The sequence below is a fragment of the Sarcophilus harrisii genome, chromosome 1, assembly GCF_902635505.1.
Source record: "Sarcophilus harrisii chromosome 1, mSarHar1.11, whole genome shotgun sequence".
In the NCBI taxonomy this organism is placed as follows: domain Eukaryota; kingdom Metazoa; phylum Chordata; class Mammalia; order Dasyuromorphia; family Dasyuridae; genus Sarcophilus; species Sarcophilus harrisii.
Genome location: NC_045426.1, coordinates 363,272,347 through 363,286,880, shown reverse-complemented (window position 1 = coordinate 363,286,880; position 14,534 = coordinate 363,272,347). Strand labels below are relative to the sequence as shown.

The following is a 14,534-nucleotide window of genomic DNA, read 5'->3' as shown; positions in this document are numbered from 1 at the left end:
TCACGCCTAGGCCAGGAAGGAAAACAGAGCACAAGGCATGTGAAAGAGACAGTCAGATTGGTTATTTCAAGGGTGAGGGAGGTAGAGAAGAACACTTACAGACAACTTTTTACTGCTCTCTCCTCCCTACAAAGCAGTCAACTTCTCCATTAAAACACCCCTTTCCACCCCCACCCCGAGTCCTTAAGATCCTAGGAGACATTATAACCAGGCTACTTTCCTCATCATCTGCAGACACACCCAGCCCAGTTGGAATGGAAAGACAAACTTCTTAAAAGGAGGAGAGGTTTGGGGTTTTTCTGTTTGAAAGCACTCAAAGCCCTGGAGATGGGCCATTCAAACAATCTTTTTGATGAGTTTTGACTACTACAGTTTGTGAAGCTGAACTTTCCCCACCCTCTTCCCCCTTTTTAACCCAATAAGACCCATTTAAAAAGCAGTTTCTGCATCCCCATTACCAGCATAATTTTCTTCCCTCCAAAGCTGAGAAGTTACACTTGCAGTCATCCTGACAATGTACCTAATTAATGCTCTATCTCCCTAAGTAAAGAAGAAAGGTGGGTCTGAGTTGGAACTTTGAAGCCTTGGGAATTAGTCAATCAAGACCTAAAATTCAAAACAAGTGCTCTTTCATGTGGAAGCCCTCAGCTTTTGCCTTTGCTTTAAAATCCCCCAAGCCCCTGGCCCATCCCCCTTCTGAAACCCACAACTCTGGTATCAGCTCCTCATTAAACTAAATGGCTGCAATTACCTTCTCTGAGAAGGGAAAAAAAAGTGGTTAATGATTGTTTAAAAAAAAAAAAAAAAAAAAAGTTTCTTTGCTGGGTTGGAGAAATCCTTTGGGAACAAAAAGAGCACCAAACCCCCAGAGAACTGGGATTGCCATGGGGGGAGAGGGGGGAGAGAAAGAAGGGGTGGAGCAGCAGGGAGAAGAGATGGAAAATATTTGCTGCCACTTTTTTAAGATTAAGCAACCCTAGAGAGCCCCCTTATTAAGAAGGCACTCAACCAGCCAGTTGTGTCATTTCCTGTAGCCAGGGGCCCCCTCTTCCCCCCTACCCCCACCCTTTCCTTCAGCAGACTAGACAGACAAGATGTTATCAATAACACAAACCTCTCGAAGAGCCCCCTTTCAAAAGCTACTACTTACTTCCTTTGCTTATTTCATGTGGTCCTAGGGAACAGGGCCTCCTCCCTGCATATTTCATGATTTTAAAAACAAAATTATCTAACAACATCCTTACTATGCTGCCTTTTTTTTCTTTTTGGTCTTGGTTCTTTCTCCCTGGTTGGCCTTCTTTTTTTCTCTGGAGTCCTTCTCCAGCCTTAAAAACCAAAAAAAGATCCACAAGCTGGATCTTTTACTTCCTTCTCTCAATCCCTACATAACCTCCGATCCAATGCTCCCACTTTCCCTTCCTTTTTAAACTTCAGTTCTTATTAGGGTCTTCGAGTAAACAATACCATTCTTCCCCCCTCCAAAAAAAAAAAAAAAAAAAAAAAAAAAATCAGTCAGAATATATATTACAGAGAAATAAAAACAAACAAAGGAGACAGCCACACCAACAGCAATTCCTGAAAAAGAGACTTTGGGGGAGAATGATCCACTGAAGGAAGAGAAGTGTTGGAAGTAAGAGAAGTAGACACCCTCATCCTTCAATCCTACCCCAGGGCAATAAATAAGGGATAATTATGCAACAAAAATCCTGGCAGAAAGACAGGCTGATTGAAAGGGGGAAAGGATCTTCAGGAGGTGCACTAAGTGGGTTTTAACTTAACACACTTGGATCATTAGTAGTCAAGATTCCCTTAAGACAGTGACAGGACTCTCAGAATAGAAAGACCTGGGAATGCTGGTACTTGCTGCTGGTTAAGTTGGCACTTGTTAGCTTTTAGGACACAAGCAGCTAATGATCTCTTATTGTCCTCTTGATTAATCTTATTTTTTATCTCAGAGGCAAAGATGTACCAGAAAGTCACTTGTAGAAAAAAAACTTAAGAAATTGGAACTACACATCTAGGGCCTGCGATGAATTTTAAGATGGAGAGATAGCCCACTGAAATTCATTCTCTTGGAGCCAGGCAAGACAGCAATTATACATCTCCATTTCAGTCTAACATCTCCCATTCAAGAGGGTATCAGTCCTACAAGCCCCCATTACTCCATTGGATTAAACACCCCAAATTTCAGACCATCAGGCAAAATATTTCAAAAGGTCCACCACTCTCTCTAACCCAACTGCCAAGAATACTAGGCAACTTCCTTACCCAGCCATCTTTTTTGGACTTGCATCTCAGAATTTTCCCCCCTTCTTTCCTTCACTCAGAACAGCAATGGAGAGGGCTAACAGAAAACCATCCATTTTGCCTTTACTAGACACTCAAGTACCACAACAATAATCACTGATCTTCCATGTTGGTGGGGCAGGGACTCTTCCCCACCCCCATCCCCATACACTGGCAACATCAAATAAACTGGCTTCCAAACAAACCAACACTTACTAGAGGATCTACAACCTGAAACCTCCGTTTACAATATCTACAGAACTATCCCAATGATCTAATGATAAAAATGCTCATCATCACCGCTACCAGGTACCCATCCATCCAGATAACACACTTAAAAGTAAAATGATGACCAATCAGTCCAAGAACCAAAAAGACCATCCCATTTATCTATTTTTTTCCAAGTGGGTCAGGAAATATTTGGGTAAATAAGGTAACAGGTCTTACCTGAAAGCCCCCCAGGGGCCAGATAATTAGTTCCCCCTGTTTCAGTGGAGGAAGGCACAGCATCTGGACACTCTGCTGCATCAAAGGTGGCAGGAGGAGAGTTGCAAAAAGAAAAAAGGAGAGAGATTATTATTTTTTAAAGCAATCTCCAACAGTGTTAAAGAGAAACTATACATTCCAAACTGTTTACTCCAGGAAATGATGCTTATCACTAATTATCTGCTTCAGGATCGCTGTACATCATGAGACGGACCACATTAGTTTGTCACCCCGTCTGGGCTCCATGCTACCCAGTTAATCATTAGTCCAAGTCATGCAAAATTACAGACTGACTGAAATCTCTTTTATTACAAGTTCTCCATTGAAGAAATCAAGTCGGCCATCTTTCCTTTTGAGGCCAAGGTCAAAGGCAGTTTAGACTGCTAGCCTCTATCTCTAGATATTTACAGGTACCCATTTCCAAACTATGTCTAAATATTAAGTCTCTTCCAAGGGAAGACACTAGCCTATTGTGCAGTTGGTCACTATTTTTGTGCCTAAAGTTGTGCACAGAACTCAAAACTGTTAGATTGAAGCTTCTTTTGTCTTTCTTCTATCTTCTATCTACCTGGGGCCTCGGTTGAATTGAATAAACTATAACCCCCTTCAAGCTTTAGAAGAGAAAGTAAATCTGGGAGAAAAATTCAGCAGACTGGACAAATGAAAGGTTCAAGTTTTCTCAAAGCCTTATTGACAAATAAAGAAAAGATTTATTTCCAAAAATCTCTATACTATGTATACTGCAAAGCTCAACTCATTTCTAATTAAATTATTCTTTGTGAAGCTTTTTTTGGTCACCCCAGACCTCCCCCCTTCCTTTTTGTCTCATTTTATCAGATCCTGTCTTCACAAGTGTGCTTAATATATTATATAGCCTATCTTCTAAGATTGTAAACCTTTCATGCTGCTTTGTATCCAAGCGCCCAACACTAACACATTCAATAAATATTAATGATGATGCCAAAGTCACTTATACTTCAGGGGAAACTTGGGCAAAGATCCTCAAAGAAAGACATTCATTCATTAATAAGTGTCTACTGGGAGCTAAAAGCACAAATCAAGGGACTGAATATAAATGTTAAAATTTATAGACAAGCCTCCAAAAAACCTATACCCTCTCCTGTCCTGAACTGGAAAAAAGAAGGGAACTATGTGTAACAAGGAAGTAAGTCAGTGATGGGACCCAGACATGGCCAATTTATACTTCATTTCTTGGTCCCTGAAATGCAACTAATCCCAAATGCAATACTGACTCAGGAGAAATGCTGCAAGTATTAGGTGCCTGCTGGATACGATAGACCCTCCAAAAAATTCACCCACCCCTGTATAAGGGTGGGTGATATTTCCAACTTGAAGTGCTGACCTCTGCCCAACAAGTATGATAAGGGCATGCAAAAGCCAACTTACAAGCTCTAGGAGTGCCTGCTAACTGAGAATTCTCTATGCTAGGAACTGGGCTTCCCTAAGGCTGACCCTTTCTTGAAGTGTAGAATCTAGAATTTAAAACCCACCTCCAGATTAGAAAGGTTACACGCTTCTTCCTCTCCCTCCACTACCCAGGGCTATCACAGGACTGTAGCAGTCTCCTCCTAGCCCACCACAAAGTTCCTTTTCAAGAATTCTCTCCTAAAAAGCAGGAGGTGATGGGGGAAGAAGAATGTGTGTAATCTCATTTTATCAGGGCAAAGTATAACTCGTAACAGGAATATACAGTTTAACAGGATACACTTAATCAAATGGAAAACAATAGGGGAGACAGGAAATGAAGTTACTTGTGAAATACTGTATACCCTACACTTTCTAAATGCCATAGGCATTTAGAGAGTTTACTATGTTCCAAAGAGACAGGCTCTTTAACCCTTTCCTCTACAGACTCCCCCCTCAAAAGACTGTTCTCAAAATTATATTTAGAAACGGAGCAATTCCAGATTTCCTCGTTTTTCTTACTACAAGGTTCCATGTACACTGCAGGCAAATTTGGACCCTTAAGCACTTCAGGGAAGAAGTGGTACCCTCCAGGGTGTCAACCCTGTCTCAGATCAAAGGTAACCTGGCCCTCCACTGGCAAACCACAAGGGTTTTTATGAAATAGTATTTTGCACTTAGACAGCACCTTTGATCTCAGGAAGAGATTTACAAACGTTAATTAGTTCTCTCTACCACCCTGTGAAATAGCCAAGTATACCTGGTTTGACACACACCCTGAAGTAAACTGAGGCCGTAGTGGCTAGCCCAAAGGGCCACCCAGTGAGTCAGAACTACAGCTCAGGTATCCAGACTTGCCACCCCATGGCTCTCTTCCTCTGGTTACTCAAACCAAACACATCACAATCTCTTCCCTTATATATCAGAGCATCATAGATGCAGAGCTGCAATCTAGTCTTCCCTTTGTTGTTGGTTCAATTGTTCATCTCTTTATAACCTAGTATGGGTTTTCTTGGAAAAGATGCTGGAGAGCTTTACCTTAATCTACCAGAAAAGGAAATGGCAAACAGAGTGATTTGTCTAGAATCATTAGTATCTGATGCCAGATTTGAATTCATGTTTTATCCGCTGAGCCCAGTAACTGCCTTCATCTTCTCCTAACTCTCCCCATTTTACAGGTGAGTAAACCAAGACCCAAGGAAGTTATGTGATTTGCTCACTTTGGAGGATTCTAATCCAAGACCAGTCCATTCTATCATAGAATGATGTTAAGTTTTAGGTGTTGCCTGAAAAAACTGCTTTCAAAAACCAAAACCCATTCAAAACGCAACTTGTACCTCTGGGTTCTCAAAGGCATGTCTCTAAAGAAAAGCACTGACTTGACCTTGCCTGTTACTCCAACTAAGGACTATGGTCCCCCAAAGCACAATGAAGGTCTGTGTCACTCCTACCTTCAAAACAATCAATATTTATCAAGCAACTAATGTATACAAGAGGCTGTGAGGAAAATAGAAGGCATTTCCTTCCACGTGCCTCAACAGATCCTTCAAAATGCCCTGACCTCTCAGGTCAGAGGTCTTCCTCTGGAAGCCAACAGGTCACAGAGGAAAACAGATTTCAGTCGAAGGAGTCCACTAACTAGCCTGTTCCCCTCCTTTTCCCCCCCCTCCCCATGGGTACCACAGTAGACAATGATGTCTTTTCAATAGAGTTTCAAAATCTTAACGAGAGAAGCAGAGGTCAGTAGTTTTCTCTCACAAAATTTCTTGGGAGGCCTGAAGAGAAACTCTAAAGCACTGCTAGGGGCAGAAATCCTCAAGCAACCTACAGGTCTATGCAGCATGGACCCAAACTAGTCAATCAGGCTAATCCATAAAGGGATGTAAGATATCATGAGAGCTCTTCTCTGTGATAGCATTCTTCTGATCAGAAGATGCTCCAGTTTTAGAATTAAAGGCAGCCGGAGCAATCATCCTTTCCATTTGGAGAGAGAGGGAAGAGTGAGAATCCTGACAACTCTGGTAAAGAAACTCATTCAACCAGGGCCAGCGAACAACTGTTCCAGAACTTGAGGGTTAAATGACTATTTGCTCCCATAATCAGTCACATAGTCCCTAAGTATCAGAAAGGGGAACTGATGAAACAACTAAGCCAGAATTTCTCTCTGTACGATTTAGCTTCTCCCAACTCTCTCATCTGACAGCCAAGTAAACTGAGGCCAGGAAAAGTCAAGGACACACTACTAGATAATAACAAAATCCAGTACTCAGGCCATCAGCTCAATATTTTTTCCTTCTTCCTAAGTCACAGGTTTGAAACTCATTCCTCTACAACCAGGGATTAGCAATGAGAGCTAAGGAAAGGAAAATAAAAAACCTCTCTCATCAATACTTCCTAACTCACCTCTATCTCCACTCCCAATCCCGACCCTTCAGAATTCTGTTAGAGATGAAGCAAAGGGCAAGAGATGACTTGCTCTCTCTAGATAGAGGACACACACCTGTGATCCTTAGTCCCATCTCATCAATTTAGTCACGCTAAGCAGCTGAAGATGGATGTGAAACACACTCACAACAAATGGCAGCCCTAGGTTCTAATTCTGCTCGGATGCTCAACTAGCTGAGTGACCTTAGATAACTCACTTCTCACTCTCTTCAACGTCAGTGTTTTCATCTTAAAATGGGGTATAAAATCACCTTGCCTCATAGGATTAGAGTGAGATAGATAACAAATGTGGTCGAAACTTAAAAGTGCTGTATAAATGCTGCAACTGCCCCCACACGGGCCAGAAAAGCGGGCACCAACAGAAGCTGCCCTGTACTCTAGCATTTGTGAACTGCAGTTGATTATTTTTTAACTCTAGCAATAAAATGGCTTTCCCCAGCCTTGAAGCCTATAGGTCTTCCAAAGAAAGGCCTGTCTGCCTGCCTTAGCCAGGGCCCCAACCCTTCCCCCTCACCCCCCAACATCCTCTTCCCAAGCCCGAGTCTCCAGGGTAGGGACTCTTAGTTGTTAAACTGGTTATGATTTTAACAGTTTTCCATTGTAAAACCGTGTTCCTCGTTCTCACCTAGTAACCTAAGACAAACAAATTCAACCTAGGGCTTAGAAACTTAAGAATGTGGGAGAATGAAATTCCCAGGTCAAAGAGACTCAGGAATATACAAGGTGTTGATGAAAGCCGGGGACAGCCCTGAGCAGGCCAGTTCCCCTCCCCTTCTGTCTCTGTGTCCCTTCACTCACTCCCCAAGAGCTGTCAGTAAAAGGTCAGCTCCGTCCCAGACCTGTACGCCTCTTTAATGGCCATTTACAATGACAGACCCTTTCATCTGGGGCTTCCTCTCCTCATTGTCACTGCCCCCAAATTCATATGGAATAAGTTCCCTCCTCCCCTCCCCCCCAACTCTCTCACACACTCTTCCCCCCTTTTTCTGAAAACTTTTTGGGTGAATAACCAGTTGTTTTTGAGTTTCCGATTGGCAGAGATGATTATTTCCTATTGGCTGATCTTGAGAACTCCCCCCCCCCTTTCCGAAGTAGCCCATTCATGTTCTTGTGGCTTGTCTGTTTACACAAATTTTGCTACCTAATGTCAACACTTGCTAATGAATAAATGTATCACTCCACTAACTGAAAATGAGGTACTGGCAAAGCAAATTGGATGCTCAAATCCTGTTAATAGATTTATCCTAGTCTTTTTGCAAGATGCTTATACACAGGCAGGCAATCACTCCCCTTTTCTAAAGGTTTATGCGGGCAGCTGGCCTTCCTTAGAAGCTTCAAGATGTTAGTTTGCCCTTTTGCAAAAGGAGGAGACACACTAAGGTCAAATGGTGATGCTAAATTTTGTTAATTAAAAAATAGCAAACCTCATAACCTCAAGAAAAAGCAAGAGTGGGATACATTAGCAAAGTATCCATAAATCTAATACTAAGAAAGAAATAATAATTTGAGTTAGAAGGAAAATTTAAGAGATAACACCAAGCATTCTTTGTTTTTGTTTTTTTAAAAGGACGCTTTTAAAGAAAAAAATACATATATATATAAATTAACAATGGGAACAAATTCCAATTCTACTAAAGTACACTTATCAGAATTATTTTTGAAAAACAAGGTCATGGACTTTAAATACAGAATCATTGACCTAGTGATCTAGTCTTCTTCTGACAGATGAGGAGATAGAGGTTCAGCGGTGAATTCCTAGCACAATGTCAAGTATGGGGCATATGTGGGATGAGAATCCTGGTCTGTTAACAGAAGTCCAGAGTTTTTTCCCATTATACCACACTACCTCCCTTATTCTTGGGCACTTAAAGTCAGTCAAATAACCTTCTTCGGCAAATTGGAGACTGGTGAATTTAAGTTAACACTTTAAGAATACAGTGCTCTAAGTTATCTCCTCATTAATGACCATTTATCTGTATTTTGTAAATCGAAAGCAAAATATCACATGCTTTGTAGGCCATTTATTAGAGGGGAGGAACGCCTCTCTAAACTTGAGGGAGATCAGGAGGAGGCCCAAGCTGTGGAATCTGGGCTTCAGGAACACTGTTCATTAAAGTATTTTCATTCATGACTACGCCTCAGCAAAACTTTTAATTAGAAGTTCCATCGGACAAAACGCATGATGTGGTGGAGCTGTTTTAATTCCAGAAGGTTAAAAGATGCTCAGAGGAATCTTTGAGAACTCCAAAGAGATTTGCTTATCCATCCCCTTCCCCCAATTCTGCCCCTCTTCAGATCTTAGGAGTCCTTTTCTCACATATACATACATTTGGTCAAGTAAAAGTTTGAAAAATTCCAACCCTGGGACACAAGCACAAGGAAAATTGTGCTACAATCAATACTTTTAGTCAATTAATCTTCAGAGAGATATGAAGTGGCTCCACGAAACTGGGACTCCTCCCTGATGTTATCCACCATTCTTATTTCCCCTGCTCTTCTCTCTTTCTACAATGCCAGTCCTACTTATCTCCACACGGCCAAGCCTGCTGCCAACCAGAAGTTTATGCAGACAACCGCAACAGAGCTGGTGCCAGCTTCAAATGGGCTTCTGCCCTGGCATCCTGCCATTCAATTATAAAGCAACAGGCATGCAGAGAGAAGGCTGAGAAACTTTTATGGCCCCCACCAATTCTTAAGAAAACATGGAGAAAACCGACTTACAGGTGACTAGGGTTAGGAAGTAACACATGAAAAAGGGGAAGGATTTTGTTGTTATTATTGTTTTCCTAAAGATCAACTGTAAGACAAATCACTTTTGCAAATGTAAAAAATAACATCTCCTCTGGCTACTTTGTTTGCCAAACTGTATCCACCAAAATGAAAAGTGCTGGAGTTCGTGATCGTTTCTTTTCTACCCCATCCTCCCTTTGGGTCTTGGCATTTTAGAAATTTGTGAATTCTTCTAACAACCTGTTGCCTGTTGATTCCCTGACACTTTCTGGTGCATATCACATCCTATGCATTCAAAAACTTTTAAGTCACAGAGTGCCAAAATACTTCAAAAGAACAAAATAATATAAGTCTAAAATCCAAACATAATTTAAAAAAAAAAAAAAAAAAAAAAAGGCCCTGAGCTCTAAATTGCCGGGGAAAACTCAAACTTGCAAAAATGAGGAACACATTCTATACTCAACAAGCGTAACGATTCCCTGCTGCCCTTACTACACACCCGGCTTAACTATTCTATTCCTAAGACAGTAAATGTACTTTAAAAATCATCTTACTCACCAGTTGGTTTGAGAAAATCCATTGGGTATCTGGAGTAAGGAGGAGGGGGAGACTCTGGAATTAAAAAAGTAAAGAGAAAATAAGGCAGAGCCATGAGAAAAAGAGATAGAAACTTATGATAACAGTGGCATTCTTTTAGCAAAACTGTTTGTCTTAGCTCTGGGGGTTGGAGGCAGGGCCGGGAGGCGGCGATTGCCTTGATATTTTGCTGTCAGATAAACAAAAGAGGCCGCCTGGCGCCAGACTCACTGCTATCTGCTACCCTGACTGTCTGATCCGGCCTCCCTGGCTCAGCTGAAACACTCCAGCTCTGGAAATCACCACGGATTCAGACTGCTGGATAATCCTCCCGAGCAGCACGTAGAACATTTCACGGAAAAAAAGGAAATAAAGAAAATCCCCCTTCACTCTCTACTCTCCCCATAACCCCACTCATCTCTTCCCCTAGTTACACATCCACACAAAGGGAAAAAAAAGAAAAGTTCTATCGATCTGCCTGCTACCGGATGATATCCATTTCATAACCCAACCACCCAAGAACAACAAAGTTTCTAAGTTTCTAGGAGCTGCGCAAAACTCTGGGACTGCTTCAATGGGAAGGGAATTTTAAATTGGAAAACACTCCAAAATCAGTATGCCCCCTCATATACCAAAAGCAAAAATGGGGGAAGGGAGGAGAGGACTGAATGACAGCTTACGTTTATCATATGGAGGATCCTTTTGGACTACAGTTCTGTAAAGGGGCAACAAATGTCATTGATAAAAACCAGAGTCTATAATTGTATGGAGTCTCCCTCCCTTCTGGAGAAAAGGAGGGGGAAAATTGGAACCTCAATGTCCAAGTGGCTTCTTGTTCTTTCCTCAATCCAGATGGAAATCTATAGTAGAATCTGGATGTAGTTTTTCGGGTTTTTTTTTAATCCCCCCAAGCTGCCTTTGCAAGCCTCGTAGTCCAGTCACATAGATCAGACTTGACTTTCCTTATTTACCAAGGGCTAGGAAAGTCACGTCATTCGGAACACTTCCACTTCTCTTGGAATCAATTAGTCTGCATCCTCAGACATCTCATTCTCCTTTCTCTTAAGGGGGGAGGAGGGCAAGTGGGAGCAAAGACAACTTTTTTTCCCCACTTTCCCCCTTTTTTGGTCTCTAATTTTGAAATGGTTTACATTAATAATATTCGCTCCAAATCATACTCATGGGCTTGAGCAGTGGAGAAAAGGAAGAAGACACAGTACACCTCAGTCCAAGACCTTCCCCGGGATCCCCCCCACAATGCATCCTCATTATAAACATTTTTCTCCACTAGCTATGCACGGTGAAAAGAACGCAGTCACACAGCAGCAAAAACTATATATTCCAATACTGTTTGCTCCATCACGGGGGAGTGGGGAAGCTATACTAGAAGCAAGTGGAAACTCCTTACCTAGTTCGCAGAGCCTACTAAGGTGGTGAGGGTTGCAGCAGACCAGCTCCGGGTTGTTCTTCCCGTAAGATTCACAGCAACACAACCTCTTGACTTCCGAGGAATGCCTGAGATCTGGCCACCTGAACACTTTGCACAACAACAAGGGGAGCGAGTAAGACGGCGGCGGCGGTGGCTGAGGCTGGGTAGGCTGGGTCTGGAGAGGGGACGCGGGGGGCCCCTGCCCCAGCGCCAGCCTGGAGTCCACTCTGCCTGGCAGGAGGAGGCAGGCGGTGCGGGTGCCCCCGCGGGACTCCACCGCCTGCAGCAACAACTCCAGCTGCCGCTCCTTCAGTTTCTTCAACACCGAGTGGGTTAGCGCCTTCAATTCCGCCTCCGAGCCCCCGGCAGCGCCGGCGCCCAAGGAGGGGTGGTGGTGATGGTGGTGGTGGTGACCTTTGGCACCTTTGACCGACTTGCCCAGGCAACAGCCACCCCTACCAGCGCCTCCTCCTCCAGCCCCATGCGCCCGGCTGTCCGTCGCCCCTTCCCCCCTCGGCTCCCCTCCTCCTCCTCCGCCTCCGCCTCCTCCTGCGCCTTCCTCCTCGTCCTCCCCGCCGGGCGCACGGCTCCTCCAGAGACGCCGGACGAGCACCGATCGTTTGGTCCTGAACATGCGGGACGAGGAGGCGAGGAGAAAAGTCGTTCCCCGGCTAAGGAGCGAACATGACCTCCGCACACCATGAAGAATTTGGGCGCCGAGTTGAGGCAGCAGTCGCAGGCGGCAGCAGCAGCAGCAGCAGCAGCAGGAGCCCGAGCAGGAGCGGCAGTGGCAGGAGGGACGCTCCGTAACATGCGCCAGTCTCTCGGAGCCCGGAGGGAGTGGAGGGGTTTGGGGGGGCCTGGCAGGGGAGGGACGGCTCCTCTCCGGCTTCCCCACCCCGCTCCACTGGCACCCGATTCAGGTCGTCTCGTCCAGCCCCGCAGAGGAAACAGACCGAGCTGACCAAGGGAAGATACAAAGGAAAAGCGAGAAAAACCGGGGATTTGGGAGGAATAGTTTTCCTTTCTCTCCTCACTGCCCCCCAAAAGCTGAAAGAAGAGTAGCTTTTGAATGTCAACACCTCCAGCCTCAGCTCCTTACTGAGGCTAAGAATCTCAGGAGAATGAAAATTAAGGTTTTGTTTCCTTGATTGAATCAAGAGAAAATGCTCTTTTCTCCTCTTAGCAACTTAAAATTTGGAGGTGAGAAGCTGGCAATTAAAAAAAAAAAAAAAAAAAACCAGGCACGCGATTTAATTTTTTTGCACTATATCCTTAGTAACCGGATCTCCACGAATTCCATCCACGCGAAGGTTCGGGGGAGGGGAAGAAAGTGAATTTCAACCCGCATGAGGTGCCTGGCCAAAGAATTATTTTTCAATAAAAAAGAGGGAGGAAAGCCCAAATATTCTAAATAAAAATTTAAAACAATCACCACTGCAAGGCGCAGCCCTGGAGACGTCCGGTTGTATTGGAGTTTTTTTTTGTTTGTTTGTTTTAAAGGAAGGAAAAAAAGACGTTTACAAAGTGTCACAAAAAAAAATTTGGTGGAAAAAAAATATATCCACGAGTTATCATCCTTTTTTTTCTTCCAGGAGCTCCTTTCGTCTTCCTCTTCTTTTTTTCTGCCAAAGATATATACATAAATGTATATGTATCTTTTTTTTAATCCAAAGAAAGCTTTGAATCGGCTGCTTCCACCATGCTCGTCTGATTATTTTAAGTGAGTCTCTCGTCTTTCCTACCTCCTACACGGTACACCCCAGCGAAAAAAGAGGTGGGGAAAGCCACCCACTTCCCCCTCCTCCAAAAAAAAATACACCAGCCTTCACTGGCTCTCCTGGTTTTTGAGGTGGATCTTCGAGATAGCCTTGCTCCCCCCGCCCCGACCCTGTCCCCGTCTCCACTTCCTCCAGGCCCCACTGCTGGCAGGAGAGAGACGAGAGAAAAAACAGATCTGAGAGGGGGTGATGCCGAGGCTGACAGGAGGTGAGACTGGCGTCGGCTTCGCTCTCTAGCTCGCAGGCTGGCTGGCTCTCTAGCAAACGCTACTGCAGCCGTGTCTTCCTCCTCCCGGGGTTGCTTCTCGCCCAGGCTCCTCGTCTCGGCTGCAGACACGCAAGCAAGCAGGAGGAGGAGGAGAAGGAGGAGGAGGAGGAGGAGGAGGAAAGATCAAAAAAAGCACGGCAGGCAGTCGCTTGTCTGGGCTCGGGGCTCCCTCGAGGGTGGCTGCTTACTTTCCGCCTCCTTCTCTTCTCCTCTGGCCTCTCCGACTTTTATTTTCCTCCTAATGCGCCGGGCAGCAAGCAGCAAGAAAAAAAAAAAAATCTTAGGCTCCCTTCTTCTCTCCTGTTTTCTCCTCCCTTTTTGTTTTTTTTTTTTCCTCCTTCTTCTGGGGAGGGAGGGGACCAGCAGGCTTTGCCTTGCAGGAGTCAGAAGGGATTTTTTTTTTTTAATGTGGGGTGTCCTTCTTCTTAGTCTTTGCCTTTGGCTTCTGGGGCCAGGCTCCGGTGCTTTGCAATCCCGAGGGAAGGGTAAGACTCCGGGAGGGCGAGGGGGCAGAGAGGGATCCGAACAGCTCCTGCCTCCCGCCTGTATTGGCTCTCACCTCGCTCTACTCGCGGACCTAGCTCCCGTGTAAGCGTGTATATGTGTGTGTGTGTGTGCGTGTCTAAAGCTCGCCGCCTCCAGCACACTCTCTCCCTCCCTCCCAACCTCCCCTCTTCTTCTCTTCCTCCTCCCCCGCCCCTCCTCCTCCACCTCCTCCTCCTCCTCCAGCTCCAGCTCCTTCCCCCACCCCCCCCCTCCCACTTCTCCCTGGCTCTCTCTGCTTCGCTGGTTCCACTGCGCAGTGGCGCGCCCGGCTCCGGCCTGGACACGTGACCGTCTAGACACCCTGTCGCTTTAAAAAAAAAAAGCGATTGTGTTTCGCAAACAACAGATCGGGTTTCTAAAAGCTATTTCTTTTTCTTCTCCTTACCCCCCCCTCCCCTTTTCCCTTCCTACTCCCTCCTCCTTAATTCTGAAGAGAGAAGGAGAAAGAGAAACTGAGAAGAGAAAGGAAGGAAGAAAAGAGGAGGTGGAGAGAAAAAAAGACTCCCTATATGTGTGCGTGCGTATAGGTATCACCATATAGATATACACATATATCTATATA

General features: G+C 44.5%; 1 protein-coding gene across 2 annotated transcripts in view; it reads right to left on the bottom strand.

Annotated features, from left to right (window-relative positions):
• Positions 1-13,695, bottom strand: part of SMAD7 (SMAD family member 7) — a 33,485-nt gene extending 19,790 nt beyond the window's left edge. Inside the window, exons 1-3 of one of the 2 annotated variants that reach the window (XM_003759533.4) lie at positions 11,357-13,695; positions 9,931-9,984; positions 2,734-2,808 (exon numbers count right to left, since the gene is read on the bottom strand). In XM_003759533.4, coding sequence (XP_003759581.1) covers positions 2,734-2,808; positions 9,931-9,984; positions 11,357-12,011 — 784 coding nt within the window. In that variant the 5' untranslated portion in view covers positions 12,012-13,695. The remainder of the gene's footprint in view (positions 1-2,733; positions 2,809-9,930; positions 9,985-11,356) is intronic. The other variant, XM_023495858.2, reaches the window with a different exon arrangement.
• Between the last annotated feature and the right edge of the window lie 839 nt (positions 13,696-14,534).